We start from the raw sequence: 12,210 nt of genomic DNA, 5'->3' as shown, positions 1-12,210 counted from the left end.
GCCTAGAGAGGGGTTTGGGTGCTGTAATGATAAAACTTCTGGATGATGTAGACTGATTATCTGGTTTCAATATATTGGAACCGGGGGTATGCCCCTATTTCTCTAAAAAAAATGTGGCTGCATTGACTGACATTATGGAGACTAAATCATGGGTTAAGCAGAAACACACTACACTAGACTTGGTTTGTGGCAACTTCGTTTGCCTTGAGTGTCGATTTATATGATGTCTTATTTGTCATGTTTTTGCCATGATTGAAATGTTAGCACACACTTGTGGTAAGATGTTTCTACTATGGCCAGTGATTGTTCCGTGGCATAATGCAAGACAAGGGGCTGCCATAAACCTAGTCCTATGTGCAATAAGATTGCTTGTACATCAGACTTAGTTTGCGACAGTTCCTTTGCCTTGAGTGTTCATTTTATATGAGGCTATCTTTGTCATGTTTTGCCAATGATTGAAATATTACCACATACTGGTGCCATGATGTTTTCTTTCTGATTGCTTGTATGTGTGCATATTCAAATTTTTGCTTCTTTTTTCAATGCTCGGAGATGATGATGGGTGGACCGGCCAACGTCTTTGCCGAGGGTTGTTCGCAAGAAGCTGGAGAGGGCAGCTCTGCCAAGAGGCCTAGGGGAGGCATGTGAAGGTTGGCCATTTCCATGACGACGTCGAACCAATCCACTTTGCCAAAGTGGTGTTTTCTCCGGGGTTGGAAATGCTCCTAATCCTAACAGGCTTCCGTCCCTACCTTAGCACCGTCCCTAGGACTATCATCCTAAAGACGAACACCGGCTGCTCCTGAATGGTGAAGCTGAGGCACGGCAAATGCACTGTCTGCATGGATCGGGGTTGGCATGGATTTGCCATTGCCCATCAGGTGAAGATAAGCTACTTCATGACTTTCGAGGTGACGAGGGGCGACGTCTTCAAGGTCACCATCTTCGACTACACCATGACAGCGGAGGTCCAGAGGTGCCAGCAGCATCATCCAACCCTTGCCTTGATCGACGAGTGAAGTTCGTACTTGTTTTATGTCTCGTACTATGTTTAAGTCCGTGATGAACTATGTCTTCTCTGTGTTGAACAATGTGTGCTTGTTGGTAGTGAACAATGTCTGTTATGTTGTGCTGCTGAATGTGTAGTATGCAGTACTGAATATTCTATGCTATATTGATGCTGAAAACATGTGGTATCCTCGCCATTTGGGAAAGTGGTTATCATATTCCTCGTTTCGTATAACCAAAAACGTTGTTATGTATCTTCTCAGTGCAAAATGGCCTACCAATCGAACTGCATCTTGTTTCTCCCACCGAACCGAAGTGAATTTATTAGCATCCAAACATAGTACCAAAGTTAGCTCAACTCACGTTTTCACTCGTACCGTAATTACTGGTGCAAATTGCATGTGACGGGACGAAATACAAAAAACCAATACGAGCAACCAATCAAGCCCAAAGTCTATACAGGGTAGAGGTATTTTGTGAGTTATTAACACACCATATCAGTTAGAAAATCATGGCAGGGCAGGCAGGCAAAGACCTTTATTCTCTCATTGATCCTGAAAACAGGAGCATATGTCGTTCGTGACCAGAAATACCATTTCCTTGTAACAAAGACATTATATATTCTAAAATTTTACTAGACTAGTCAGATGTGGGCGTGGTTCTTTTTTTTTAATTGTTTGAGTTGTTTAAACCCCTTGTGCAGTTGTGCCATGGTTGTTATTAATTCTGGCAAAATAAAAAGAATATATATGCTTATATATTAATGTTAACAATATTAACAATTAGTTAAAAGATACATATGTTTCCGTATGTCTCCAACAAAAATGCATGGTAAGTAAATTCATGACAACTCTTTATAAACGTTTATATCCTTAAATGTTTGATTTCTATGATAACTTTGGTACATCCTCAGATTTATATTACCTCCGTTTCAAGGAATAAATCGTCCTCATTTTACGTACTTTTTGTTTGACTAAGAATTAGTTCAAATATCTAAAGATTGTTTGTATAAAATTGGCATAATTAGAAAGTTCTTTTCAATACGAATCCAACGGTGCTAATTACATATAATATAATCAAAATTTACTTACTCAATTTTTATGGTTAAAGTTCATCTTGAAATACGCGTGCGGTTTATTCCTTGAAACGGAGGTAGTATTACTTTTCATTGATTCACATGTATCTAGATATATTTTAGTCCATCTCTTCACTCATTTCAACGCAAGTAACATGGATCTAAGAAAGTCATTAAATTTAAATAAATCACTGGATAGGCACTGACTGAAATCTTTAAAGATTATTATGTTTTGAAATATTTGGTTTTCACTAGGTCAGCTAGAACATAGTAAAACGATCATCTTAAAATCACACTACAGCTAGACAAAGATATCGGGTGAATCATCAAGGAAGTGAAGCCTTCATAAAACCGTTGGCGGCTGCAACTGCTAACAAACCCCGCGAGTTAACCCGGATTAAACCCTAGTGGCCTTCTTTCCCCATGCCGCTACCTTCCTCCTTCGCCGCCGCCGCCGTCGCAGCCGGGTCGGCGGCGTCGCCGCTCGCTGCACGCAGCCGGGGCGGCCTCCACCGTCCGCGCTCAGGCCCCGTCGCCGTGGTGAGCTCCGTCCCCCTGACTCCGTTCACGCTAGAAATGTGAAAGTGTCGATCCGATTTTGTTTCCGCACACTTTTTCTTACTCGAACTCGTGGATGCTGCTAGTGCTAGTGTTTGTGCTGGTAAAAGCTAGTGCGATCCCATCTGGACCTCACCCCGACTACAGATTACTTCAAACTGTACGTTGTTTTTGGGTGACTGTGTTAGTCGATTGATAGCTTGTGTCAATTGCACACAAGTATTTGTCAATGAATTGTTTGCTCTACTACTTCTTCCTTTTCGGGAAGGTGAGCGTTGCTTAGATTTTTTTGTAAAGGCTTCTGTGTACTTCAAGTGGATGAGCTTGATTGTTAGTACTCCGGGTGTATATAGCTCGTTAGAACAGATTGCTCCGGGTAATCATGTCAAATCAGTGCGCTGCTGTATACTTGAGCGAAATACTATCTTTGTAAATGCAGAAGTGCCAAAAGATTGATCCTCTGAGACTGAGGGCAGTTAATGTAGCAGCTTGATTGTTAGTACTGTGTGTATGTATATCTCGGTAGAACGAATTTCTCGTTGTAATCATGTCAAATCTGTGCGCTAAACAGGTGTGCTGCTGTGTAGCTGACCGAAATTTATCTTGTAAATGCAGAAGTGCCAAAGGATTGATCCTCTGAAACTGAGGGCGGTAAATGGAACCAGCCCCTACGTTCCGTTGTCTGACAAATCACTATGGACACCTATGACGATGCCAGTTATTGGGGACACAAACATTAGGAAGGATGACACGAGGTTGCGTATCTTCTCAGGAACGGCCAATCCTTCTCTCGCCCAGGTCAGTTTGATCTTCAGAGAGGAAATTCACCTTTCATACTTTAGCAGTTCCATGTAGTATTGTTTCTTCCTGGTTCTTAGGAACACATTCCTGTTTTTCAATGGAAATGACAACTGGGTTATTTGTAGACATTAGTATATGGAAATGTGAAGTGTCACTAAGCTTGAAAAGACATGAACCATGGACACTGGAGAGCTATTCTTAAAATGGAGCATATCAATTACCTGTAATGATTTATTTGAATGCCACTCGAATACACATGCTTTTCTTGGTATCATCAACAGGAAATAGCGAGCTACATGGGTTTGGAGCTTGGGAAGATCAGCATAAAAAGATTTGCTGATGGCGAAATATATGTTCAGTTACAAGAAAGTGTAAGGGGATGCGATGTGTTCCTGGTGCAACCTTCATGTCCTCCAGCAAACGAGAATCTCATGGAGCTACTCATCATGATTGATGCCTGTAGAAGAGCATCTGCTAAGAATATTACTGCAGTTATCCCTTATTTCGGTTATGCCAGGGCTGACAGGAAGGTAATGTTTCTTAAATATTGAATCCCCAAATATTATGTTAGTGATGTTGAGATTTAAGGCTGTTTCTTTTTTAATAGTAAAATTTAAACCTACATTATATTACTTCTCAGTCGTCATGGCTTGTATCACTGTGCTTTTACCAGTGTTGTGTAACCAAACACTCTGATGTCCAAGTTAAATCATTGCTGTATGTGGAGACTTTAATATCCATACCACAAGGAGCATCTTGTTCTTGCAGGAAATTTAATTACCAGAAGTTCTGTCTTGCAGTAGATTTCTGGCACAGACCAGTCTAATATCTGCCAAAACAAAATTCGACGTAATTTTTAATGGAACTATGAAAACATGTTTTTTTTTACTTTACTGCCTTTTTCAGTCTCAAGGTCGTGAATCTATAGCTGCAAAACTTGTAGCTAATATGATCACAGAAGCTGGTGCAAACCGTGTCCTTGTCTGTGATCTTCATTCAAGTCAGGCTATGGGATACTTTGACATCCCTGTAGATCATGTTTATGGCCAGGTACTCACCGATGCATGTTCCTTCAGTTGACAAGTTATATTAAAACTGACATATGATATTCATCATTTCACAACTGTTACTTTACCTCTTTGATCTGTCAAGCCGGTGATTCTTGATTACCTCGCCAGCAAGACAATATGTTCAAATGACTTGGTGGTGGTGTCGCCCGATGTTGGAGGTGTTGCCAGGGCACGCGCTTTTGCCAAAAAGCTATCAGATGCACCTCTAGCAATTGTAGATAAAAGAAGGCATGGACACAACGTTGCTGAGGCAAGTAGTATATTCTTTACAAAGTGTACCTGGATGAATGGACATCAATAGAAGAACGACTTAACATGTCCTGTATTCCTGTCTACAGCGGGAATATGAGCTGATGACTAGGATGTATAGTAAGAAAATAGTACGCATCCGGGATTTTCATAGTTGTTTACACAGTACTGTGGTTAGATTCTGCTCTAATCAATCTGGAGGAATTGTGTAATACGTTTGGAGATGTGCTGTTTCACTTGGTACATGCTAGTTTTTTTTTTTTCTGCGCTTTCATCTCAGTTTTGTCAGATTAAACAGGCCTAACTTATTATGTGCATTTATCACAGGTAATGAATCTTATTGGTGATGTTAGAGGAAAAGTGGCTGTTATGATGGATGATATGATTGATACAGCAGGTAAGCTATCCCATTTAAGTTACAGCAACAAAATTCTTAAGTTGTCCATTTCGTACAGGGGAAGTTGAGCCATTACTTGATGAGGGTAACGCAGTAGCAGGCATGTTGTTACTAGTCAAGTATATGTTGTGGCATCCTATTAAAACAATAAACCATATACATATAGCTAGGATTGGTTTTTGTAATAAGGAGTGAATACAAATCATATGACTTACAATATAGTTCATACAGGAAGCCCGCTAAAATGTTCCACATTCAGGCCTGACAACTGAAGTAAATTATAACATCTTGTTGCACATGAAAACTAACTACCACGTCTTGAGACATTTGCTTTTGAATATGAATATCCTACTGAAACTATTACAATTAAATTAGGAACTATTGCCAAAGGAGCTGAGCTGCTTCATCAAGAAGGAGCAAGAGAAGTCTATGCATGTTGTACACATGCTGTTTTTAGGTACGCCCATTCCATATTTTTCTAGTACGAAGTATGGTAGATGAACTATGGAACTTGCTTTGGTATGGGGAAAGGCCCATCACCGCGCTGTATACATAGTAACAGACTTCTATTCCATGGGGCTGAGAGTTTGATGGAGCCAGAGTCTGCACCAATGTGTACGAGCAATTCAGAAAGTGTGCACTGTGCTCGTATAATTTAACACTGTATGTCAGATCTAAACTCTGCAAATCTGCATGGATAAACCAACTTAGCAACCTGCAGAGAAATACCATCAAAAGCTCCTGAATTCTCGGTAGCATCAAAAGCTCCTGGATTTTGTGTAAACATTCAATAGTAGCATCATTATCCTCTCATCTTGCACTTTCTGCTGACTAGAAAAGTTAGAGAGTGGAGACGCAGTGTTATAGCTATTGAACTCGAATCTGCATCATGTTTTATTTTGTTATTCCGTGGCAATACATTTAGCTGTGATTTTCTTACAAGTATATTTCCCATCACCTTTCCAGCCCACCTGCCATTGAAAGATTGTCAAGCGGATTGTTTCAAGAAGTAATCATCACAAACACGATCCCTTTGAAGGAGGAGAAGAACTTCCCGCAGCTGACCATCCTCTCGGTTGCTAACCTTTTGGGCGAGACGATCTGGCGTGTTCATGATGATTGCTCGGTAAGTACTAAGTAGCAAGATCCTATCAGATATCATCAGAGTTCTACACCCCATGTACTAATCAGGTGGTTCCACACCTGATTTCTCGGTGACCAAGCTAGTATTTGCTAAACAAAGTGGCCACATTTAAATCTCGATGCAGGTCGGTCACGCGCCATACTCCACCTTGGATATAGACTGATGCTTGCATTACACTTGGTGGTGCTTCCATCTGTGTGGTCCCTTGTTTGATGCCTAGGTGAGAATGTACCACAGATGGGTTGACCTACCATGGTGTCTGAAGACAGCAACTACAGATACCTATCTAAGAGATAATAATCAGTGTGTACTTTTTCTTATGCAGGAATAGTTGTCCAAGATGGCTTTTCTTTTTTTTAATCTTCTCCACTTTCTTTTCGTGGAATAAGCTCTCGGTGTGATCTGAGATCCTGTTGGATGAAAAAACCCTGATCATGTGCTTGAACGTTAGTATACATTAGGCCTTGTTTGGTTAATACACTTCTCAAGTGTATTGAACTGGATTGAGAGGGATTGGGGGAGATTTTTGCTTAGATGGGATTTAATCCCCCTCAAACCATGCCAATCCCCTCTGTAATCTGTGAAACCGAACAAGGCCTTAGATGGAAGTTTGAGTCTGTAATTTACGCTGTATGTGTATACTGTATATGTATGCCCGCTTAAACCCTGTCATGTTCTTTTTAGATAATAGCTAGTCGTCTTGGAATGTAATGTGTGCTTGTTCACAACGGCATAAGAGTTGACAATCTATGTTTCCTTTTGCGGAATAATTCTGCTATGAACATCACAGATGGACATTGTATGTCTACTACCGTTAGCTTACTACTAGTAAGTTAGTATGGCAAGATAATTCTGTATATGCAACTACATTTTCAGGCTCCTGTTTCCAAGAATGACGGCTTGTTACTAAGAAAATATTAGAAAACCATGTTTAGAAGTTTCAATCATATGTTTTCTTTCTCACATGTACAAATGGGCATAGCCTGTTCTAACGTGAAAATTTGCATGCAATATATAGCGACATACCCATGCTGGGTAGCCGTGCTGCTGTACTTTTGACTGTATAGTGCAATTTTCTTTCAGGTAGGCTTTGTGCTGCAGGAGATTGGTGAGCGCACACAGTGAGTACAATTTCGACGTGATTTAGATCGAGCCTGTCCACCTTAAAGAAAATTAGGGAACCAGTGCAGAGTAAAGTCTTCTACGGGAGATAAATGGTGTTCTCTTGATTCAACCAGGAAGGGAACAAAAATCCAGGAAAGAAACAAAAATTCACATGAAGTTAACCTTGAAAATATTTCCAAGAAAATGGTAATCTTCGAAATAAACTGGATCTATAAATGAAGAATACATATCAATCATATTTCTTATATCGCCTTGCAGAAAAAAATGAGATCAAACATCTACAGGATACTTTCAAGTCCATTCTTGCCTCAACAATTTTGCGCTATAAATAGATCAAACTTCCATGTTGGAACTGATAATGGATCCTAGAAGCAGAAACATCGTGTGCATAATGTGGACCAACCGCCTTCAATCTATATTTAGAAAAATGTTATGCTAAACTTTTAGATGATCATGCCATGACAATGAATCTCCATTGCCCCATAATTTACTGATTCAGTGGGAACTACTGAATTATTATTGTTACAGCAGGTGAACAGCGCAAAACTGTAATAGGACTAGTAGAATACATCATGGACAAGGAAAAAAAGAATCAATGTTACAGGTAAACTGATACCCTAGCTACATCTTCGACGCTAAGTTGTGCCAGGTGAGGTGTGGTTCAGGATGCAATAATGTTAAGTTTACAAATATTCTCCACATGGATGTACGTCTGATCCTCAAAAAGTGTGCCTGCACAATGCTCAAATTGGGAGGGAAAAATGTAAGCCATTGTACTAATTTATTGTGTATGTGGTTATAGTATAAAATTAAGAGATGAACTGTCTTAAAATTTGGTCTGCTAGACATTTGCATAACCCGCTACAACGACTTTAATGTACATCACACGATCAGTTCCATCAATGTAGAAAATCGCACAGATACCTTATGAAAATAGAACAGAAAATGTCATGTCTCTTTGTAACTATGAAAGCCATGTGAGATTGCCACGAAAATGGTCGACCAACATACTGTCATGTCTGAGAAACTAATACCCAGTAGGCTAATGTGACAAGTCTAAAATATGGTGCAACGGATTTATCCCATGTGTCATAAGGAAACACCAGAAAAAATTACTCAATATCTCAGATCTCCGGCAAACCTCTCAAACAACAAAACCTCACATGCAGTAGAAAATCAATCAAAGAGCAAGGATTGATAATACATTACCTTTTTCAGTAAAGGCATAGTATTAAATAGCCCAGTAGACGGATGCGAGGCGAAGATAGGTAATTGCTTATACAAATTGAATGACTTTCTGATCATGTACTCGCAAGGATGTATTGTTGTATAACCTCATAGTGTACCAAGTAGGATAGAACCCATTTCGGTACATTGCCTCCATCCACCTTTCAGCCTCACTTCGAATGCCATGCTTGCAGAAGCCGTGTATCATTATATCAAAAGTAAATCGGTTTGGTTGATACCCCTTTCTGCACAGCCTTTCGAACATGTTACATGCAGTATCCATCCTCCCTGCCATGCTCAATCCTCGTAGCAGCATGTTATAAGTAAAAATGTCGACAGGAAAGAACTGTTCTAAACCTTCTTCTAGAACCTCCAAGTCACTCCTGTTTCGAATACCACTTGCAAACAACTCAATAAGTTGTCCAATCAAGATTCGTCCTGCCCCACGACCTTTGATCTCTTCAGCACTTGCTACAATAGATGCTGATCTATCTTCTGAACGTGTCCAAGCCTTCAGAAGACCGCTGCCCCGCAGTGTGTGCAACAGAAGTACATTACACAAGAAGGCTGAAACAGGGCGACCTGTTTCCCTGAAGTCATCAATAATCTTGACAACGCTGTCATAGTCGTTAACTGAGCTCAAAAGAAGCACAAGCTGTTCATAGCAGTTGATGCTCGGAATTAATCCTTTATCCCTTGCTTCCCTCCAAAATACCATTGCCTGCTCCGGCTTCCGAGCTTCACATAGACCAGATATAAATATGTTATACATCCTGGTCCCAGGTGCCTTCTTCTCATGAATGCAGTTGAAAAAATTTAGTGCGTCACCAATACGCTTGCTCCTCAGATAACTCATGAGAAGAAGGATATTGCTTTCTACAGCTGGTACAATCCCCGCACACTCCATCCGGCTATACACCTCCCTGGCAACATCAGCCTTCTTAGCATGTCCAGCCCCAGAGATGAAGTAGTTATAGCACACACGGGGTTGTAGTTCATTTCTGCCCAACTGGTTCTCCAGTAGCTCAAGAACCTCACCATACCTACTCTCCTCACACAATGCACAAACGACAGACTGATAGAGGCTCCGGGTTGGAATGTGTCCCATATCTTGCATTTCCAGTATGAGCTTTGGCAGCACATCCACCCTCTTAATCAATATTAATGCCCTAATCAAGCTCTTGTAAGTTGATTCATAACGATATAGGCCCGCAGGGTTCTTGCTGCTCGCTATCTGGGGCACTGTACATGCCTCGTCCACATTCCCACTCTTGCACAAGGCCACAAGGTACTTGGCCAAGATACTGTCCATTGGCCACGCCTCCTGCTTGAGCGCCCTGTCAAGAAGCTCCCTCACCTTATCAAGCTTCCCTTCCTGGCACAGCACATTTGCAAACATGGCAAACGTCTGACGGCCAGGAAAGTAGCCGTCTGCCATCGACTGCTCCAATACCAGACATGCCTCTTCGGTGGCCCCACCGCGGCACAGCGCCCTGATCAGATTATTATAGACATCCTTGTTAGGGTTAATCCCAAGCTCCAGTCTTGACCTATACAAGTGCATGGCAACTTCCACAAGGCCGGCTTTACAAAAGAAGCAAAGTGCGGCATTCATGGTTGAACGTCCTGGAGCAATGCCCTCCTCCATCATTTCCACAAGCAAATCATACACTTCACCAAGTCTGTTCTTGCTGAGAAGGCGGTACACAAGCTTATCATAGCGCTTACCATCAGGGATGTATCCCTCAGCCTCCTTCTTATCAGAAAGGAACTGCAACGTAGTATCAAGCATCCCAGCCTCAATGAGGCCATGCATCCATGCGCCGTAAACATCACACGACGAGAATTTATCAACAATCTGGGATGCCTCATCAAAGCGGCCACGCCGGCAGAACTCAGTGACGATAGAGCCAGCCGCGGTGCCTTTGGATGCTTCCGCGAAAGGGAGGGTGTCAAGTAGCGCTACAGCGTCGCCGAGGCGGGCTCGACGGCAGAGGCTCTTGATACGGATGCAGGTTGAAACGGGGCTGGCAGCAAGGTTGCGGGCGAAGGAGTCGGCGTAGTCGTGGAGCGAAGCGTCGACGAGCGAGTTGAGGAGGATGCGAGAGGAGACGGGATCCAGGTCGATGCCGCGGAAGCGCATGCGGCCGAGGACGCCGAGGCCGCGCTGCGGGTCGCCGGCGACGGCGTAGCCGACGACGAGCGTGTCGTGGAAGCGCGGCTGGTTGGCGGACGGGGTGGTGGAGGAGAAGAGGCGGAGCCAGTCGAGCAGCACGGAGGCGCGGCGCGCGCGGGAGAGCAGGCGGAAGACGGCGTGGTAGACGGCGCGCGTGTGGCGGTAGCGCGGGCGGCGGCCGGACCAGTCGAAGAACTTGAGGCGGAGCAGCAGCAGCGCGTCGCCGTCGGGGAGGCGCCGCGGGCGGTGGCGGATGAACGAGAGGACGAGCTCCTCCGTGAGCGGGAGCGCCTCGAGCGCCGCCGCGTCCTCGGTGGCGAGGGCCTCGTAGATCGCGTCGAGGGCGGAGAGCGGCTCGGCGGTGCGGGGCACGAGGAACCAGTCGCGGAAGGAGACGGCGATGTCGGCGGCCGCGGCGGAGACGGAGGCGTAGGAATCCTCGGTCCGGGGAAGCAGCGGGGAGAGCTGCGGCAGCGGCGGCGGGCGGTGTGGTGGGGCGGTGGAGGTCGAGAAGGTGTTCGACAGAATGGCGAGGAGGCGGCGGCGGCGCGAGCGGGAGGGGAGCGGGGCGAGGAGGCGGGGCATGGCGGGGGAGGGGGGAGGTGGTCAGCAGCGGGTAGGAGTTGGCCGCCGGCAGCAGTGGCGGCCGGCGGCGGCGGGTGGCATTGGTTGGCGGTGGCGGCTGCGTGCGTGCGTGCGTGATCTCACCGGTGGGAAATTTTGCGCGAGATTGGGTTTGGGTCAGGGGTGGGCCGAGCATGCGTTTTGGGTCACACCCACACCCACACCCAGCCGTGCACGTGGGACGCCAAAACAAAACCTAAGCCGCCGCTCGCTGCAACTGCAAGAGCGAACCTCCTTTGTCCTTTGCCCTTTGGCTACTCTGCCAAACTACACTACATTTCAGTTTTGGTGAAATTCACAAAATTCCTGAAGTTTGGCCAAGGTTTATAGCGAAACCTATCACACAGATATTGCTAGAAGTGGCATACAAATACAATATATTTTTGTATTGTCTGTATTTGGTATCATGGAATGTTGATTTTTTTTTTGTATACTTACTCAAATATTACGAAATTTGGCTTTGATAAAAAAGCAAATGTGCACTACAATCTACATTTAGGTATAAATCAATATTGAGGAAATCGCTTATCGGGGTCAACTCGGTCGGCTGACGATTAGCGATTAATAGGCAAATCGGCCAATTAATCGGGCGATAAATGAGTTTATCGGCTAATCGGTGACGGGATTAATCGGGCGATTAATCGTTGAATCGGATGATTTTTTGAACAGTGGTATAAATAGACTACCCTTTTAACAACATGAGTACAAAACATTTTACTGGACTTATATACACACAATGACACACTGACGTCACAT

The 12,210-nt window shown here is 43.8% G+C and overlaps 2 protein-coding genes across 2 annotated transcripts; one reads left to right on the top strand and one right to left on the bottom strand.

Annotated features, from left to right (window-relative positions):
• Positions 1 to 2,506: 2,506 nt before the first annotated feature.
• Positions 2,507 to 7,031, top strand: LOC124692008 (ribose-phosphate pyrophosphokinase 1, chloroplastic). The gene is made up of 10 exons (XM_047225308.1): positions 2,507 to 2,623; positions 3,257 to 3,439; positions 3,724 to 3,972; positions 4,349 to 4,492; positions 4,595 to 4,762; positions 5,089 to 5,158; positions 5,534 to 5,615; positions 6,125 to 6,284; positions 6,427 to 6,522; positions 6,628 to 7,031. The coding sequence occupies exons 1-9, from the start codon at positions 2,507 to 2,509 to the stop codon at positions 6,463 to 6,465; spliced, it is 1,212 nt and encodes a 403-aa protein (XP_047081264.1). The 3' UTR covers positions 6,466 to 6,522; positions 6,628 to 7,031.
• An 861-nt stretch (positions 7,032 to 7,892) lies between these two features.
• Positions 7,893 to 11,415, bottom strand: LOC124686785 (pentatricopeptide repeat-containing protein At1g71210, mitochondrial-like). Its single transcript, XM_047220684.1, has 2 exons — positions 8,637 to 11,415; positions 7,893 to 8,159 (listed from the first exon to the last, which is right to left on the bottom strand). The coding sequence occupies exon 1, from the start codon at positions 11,413 to 11,415 to the stop codon at positions 8,704 to 8,706; it is 2,712 nt and encodes a 903-aa protein (XP_047076640.1). The 3' UTR covers positions 7,893 to 8,159; positions 8,637 to 8,703.
• Positions 11,416 to 12,210: the final 795 nt, after the last annotated feature.

Source organism: Lolium rigidum, chromosome 2 (genome assembly GCF_022539505.1).
Source record: "Lolium rigidum isolate FL_2022 chromosome 2, APGP_CSIRO_Lrig_0.1, whole genome shotgun sequence".
NCBI classification, from domain to species: Eukaryota; Viridiplantae; Streptophyta; class Magnoliopsida; order Poales; family Poaceae; genus Lolium; species Lolium rigidum.
The sequence above is the reverse complement of the archived record's forward strand: the minus strand, read 5'-3'. Positions and strand labels throughout refer to the sequence as shown.

What these genes read in the sequence shown, in the direction of transcription:
- LOC124692008 (XM_047225308.1), top strand. Translation starts at nt 2,507, where the DNA reads ATGCCGCTACCTTCCTCCTTCGCCGCCGCCGCCGTCGCAGCCGGGTCG. An exon ending in ATGCCAGGGCTGACAGGAAG is followed by an intron (nt 3,973 to 4,348) that starts GTAATGTTTCTT and finishes TGCCTTTTTCAG; the next exon opens with TCTCAAGGTCGTGAATCTAT. An exon ending in ATGGACACAACGTTGCTGAG is followed by an intron (nt 4,763 to 5,088) that starts GCAAGTAGTATA and finishes CATTTATCACAG; the next exon opens with GTAATGAATCTTATTGGTGA.
- LOC124686785 (XM_047220684.1), bottom strand. Translation starts at nt 11,415, where the DNA reads ATGCCCCGCCTCCTCGCCCCGCTCCCCTCCCGCTCGCGCCGCCGCCGC.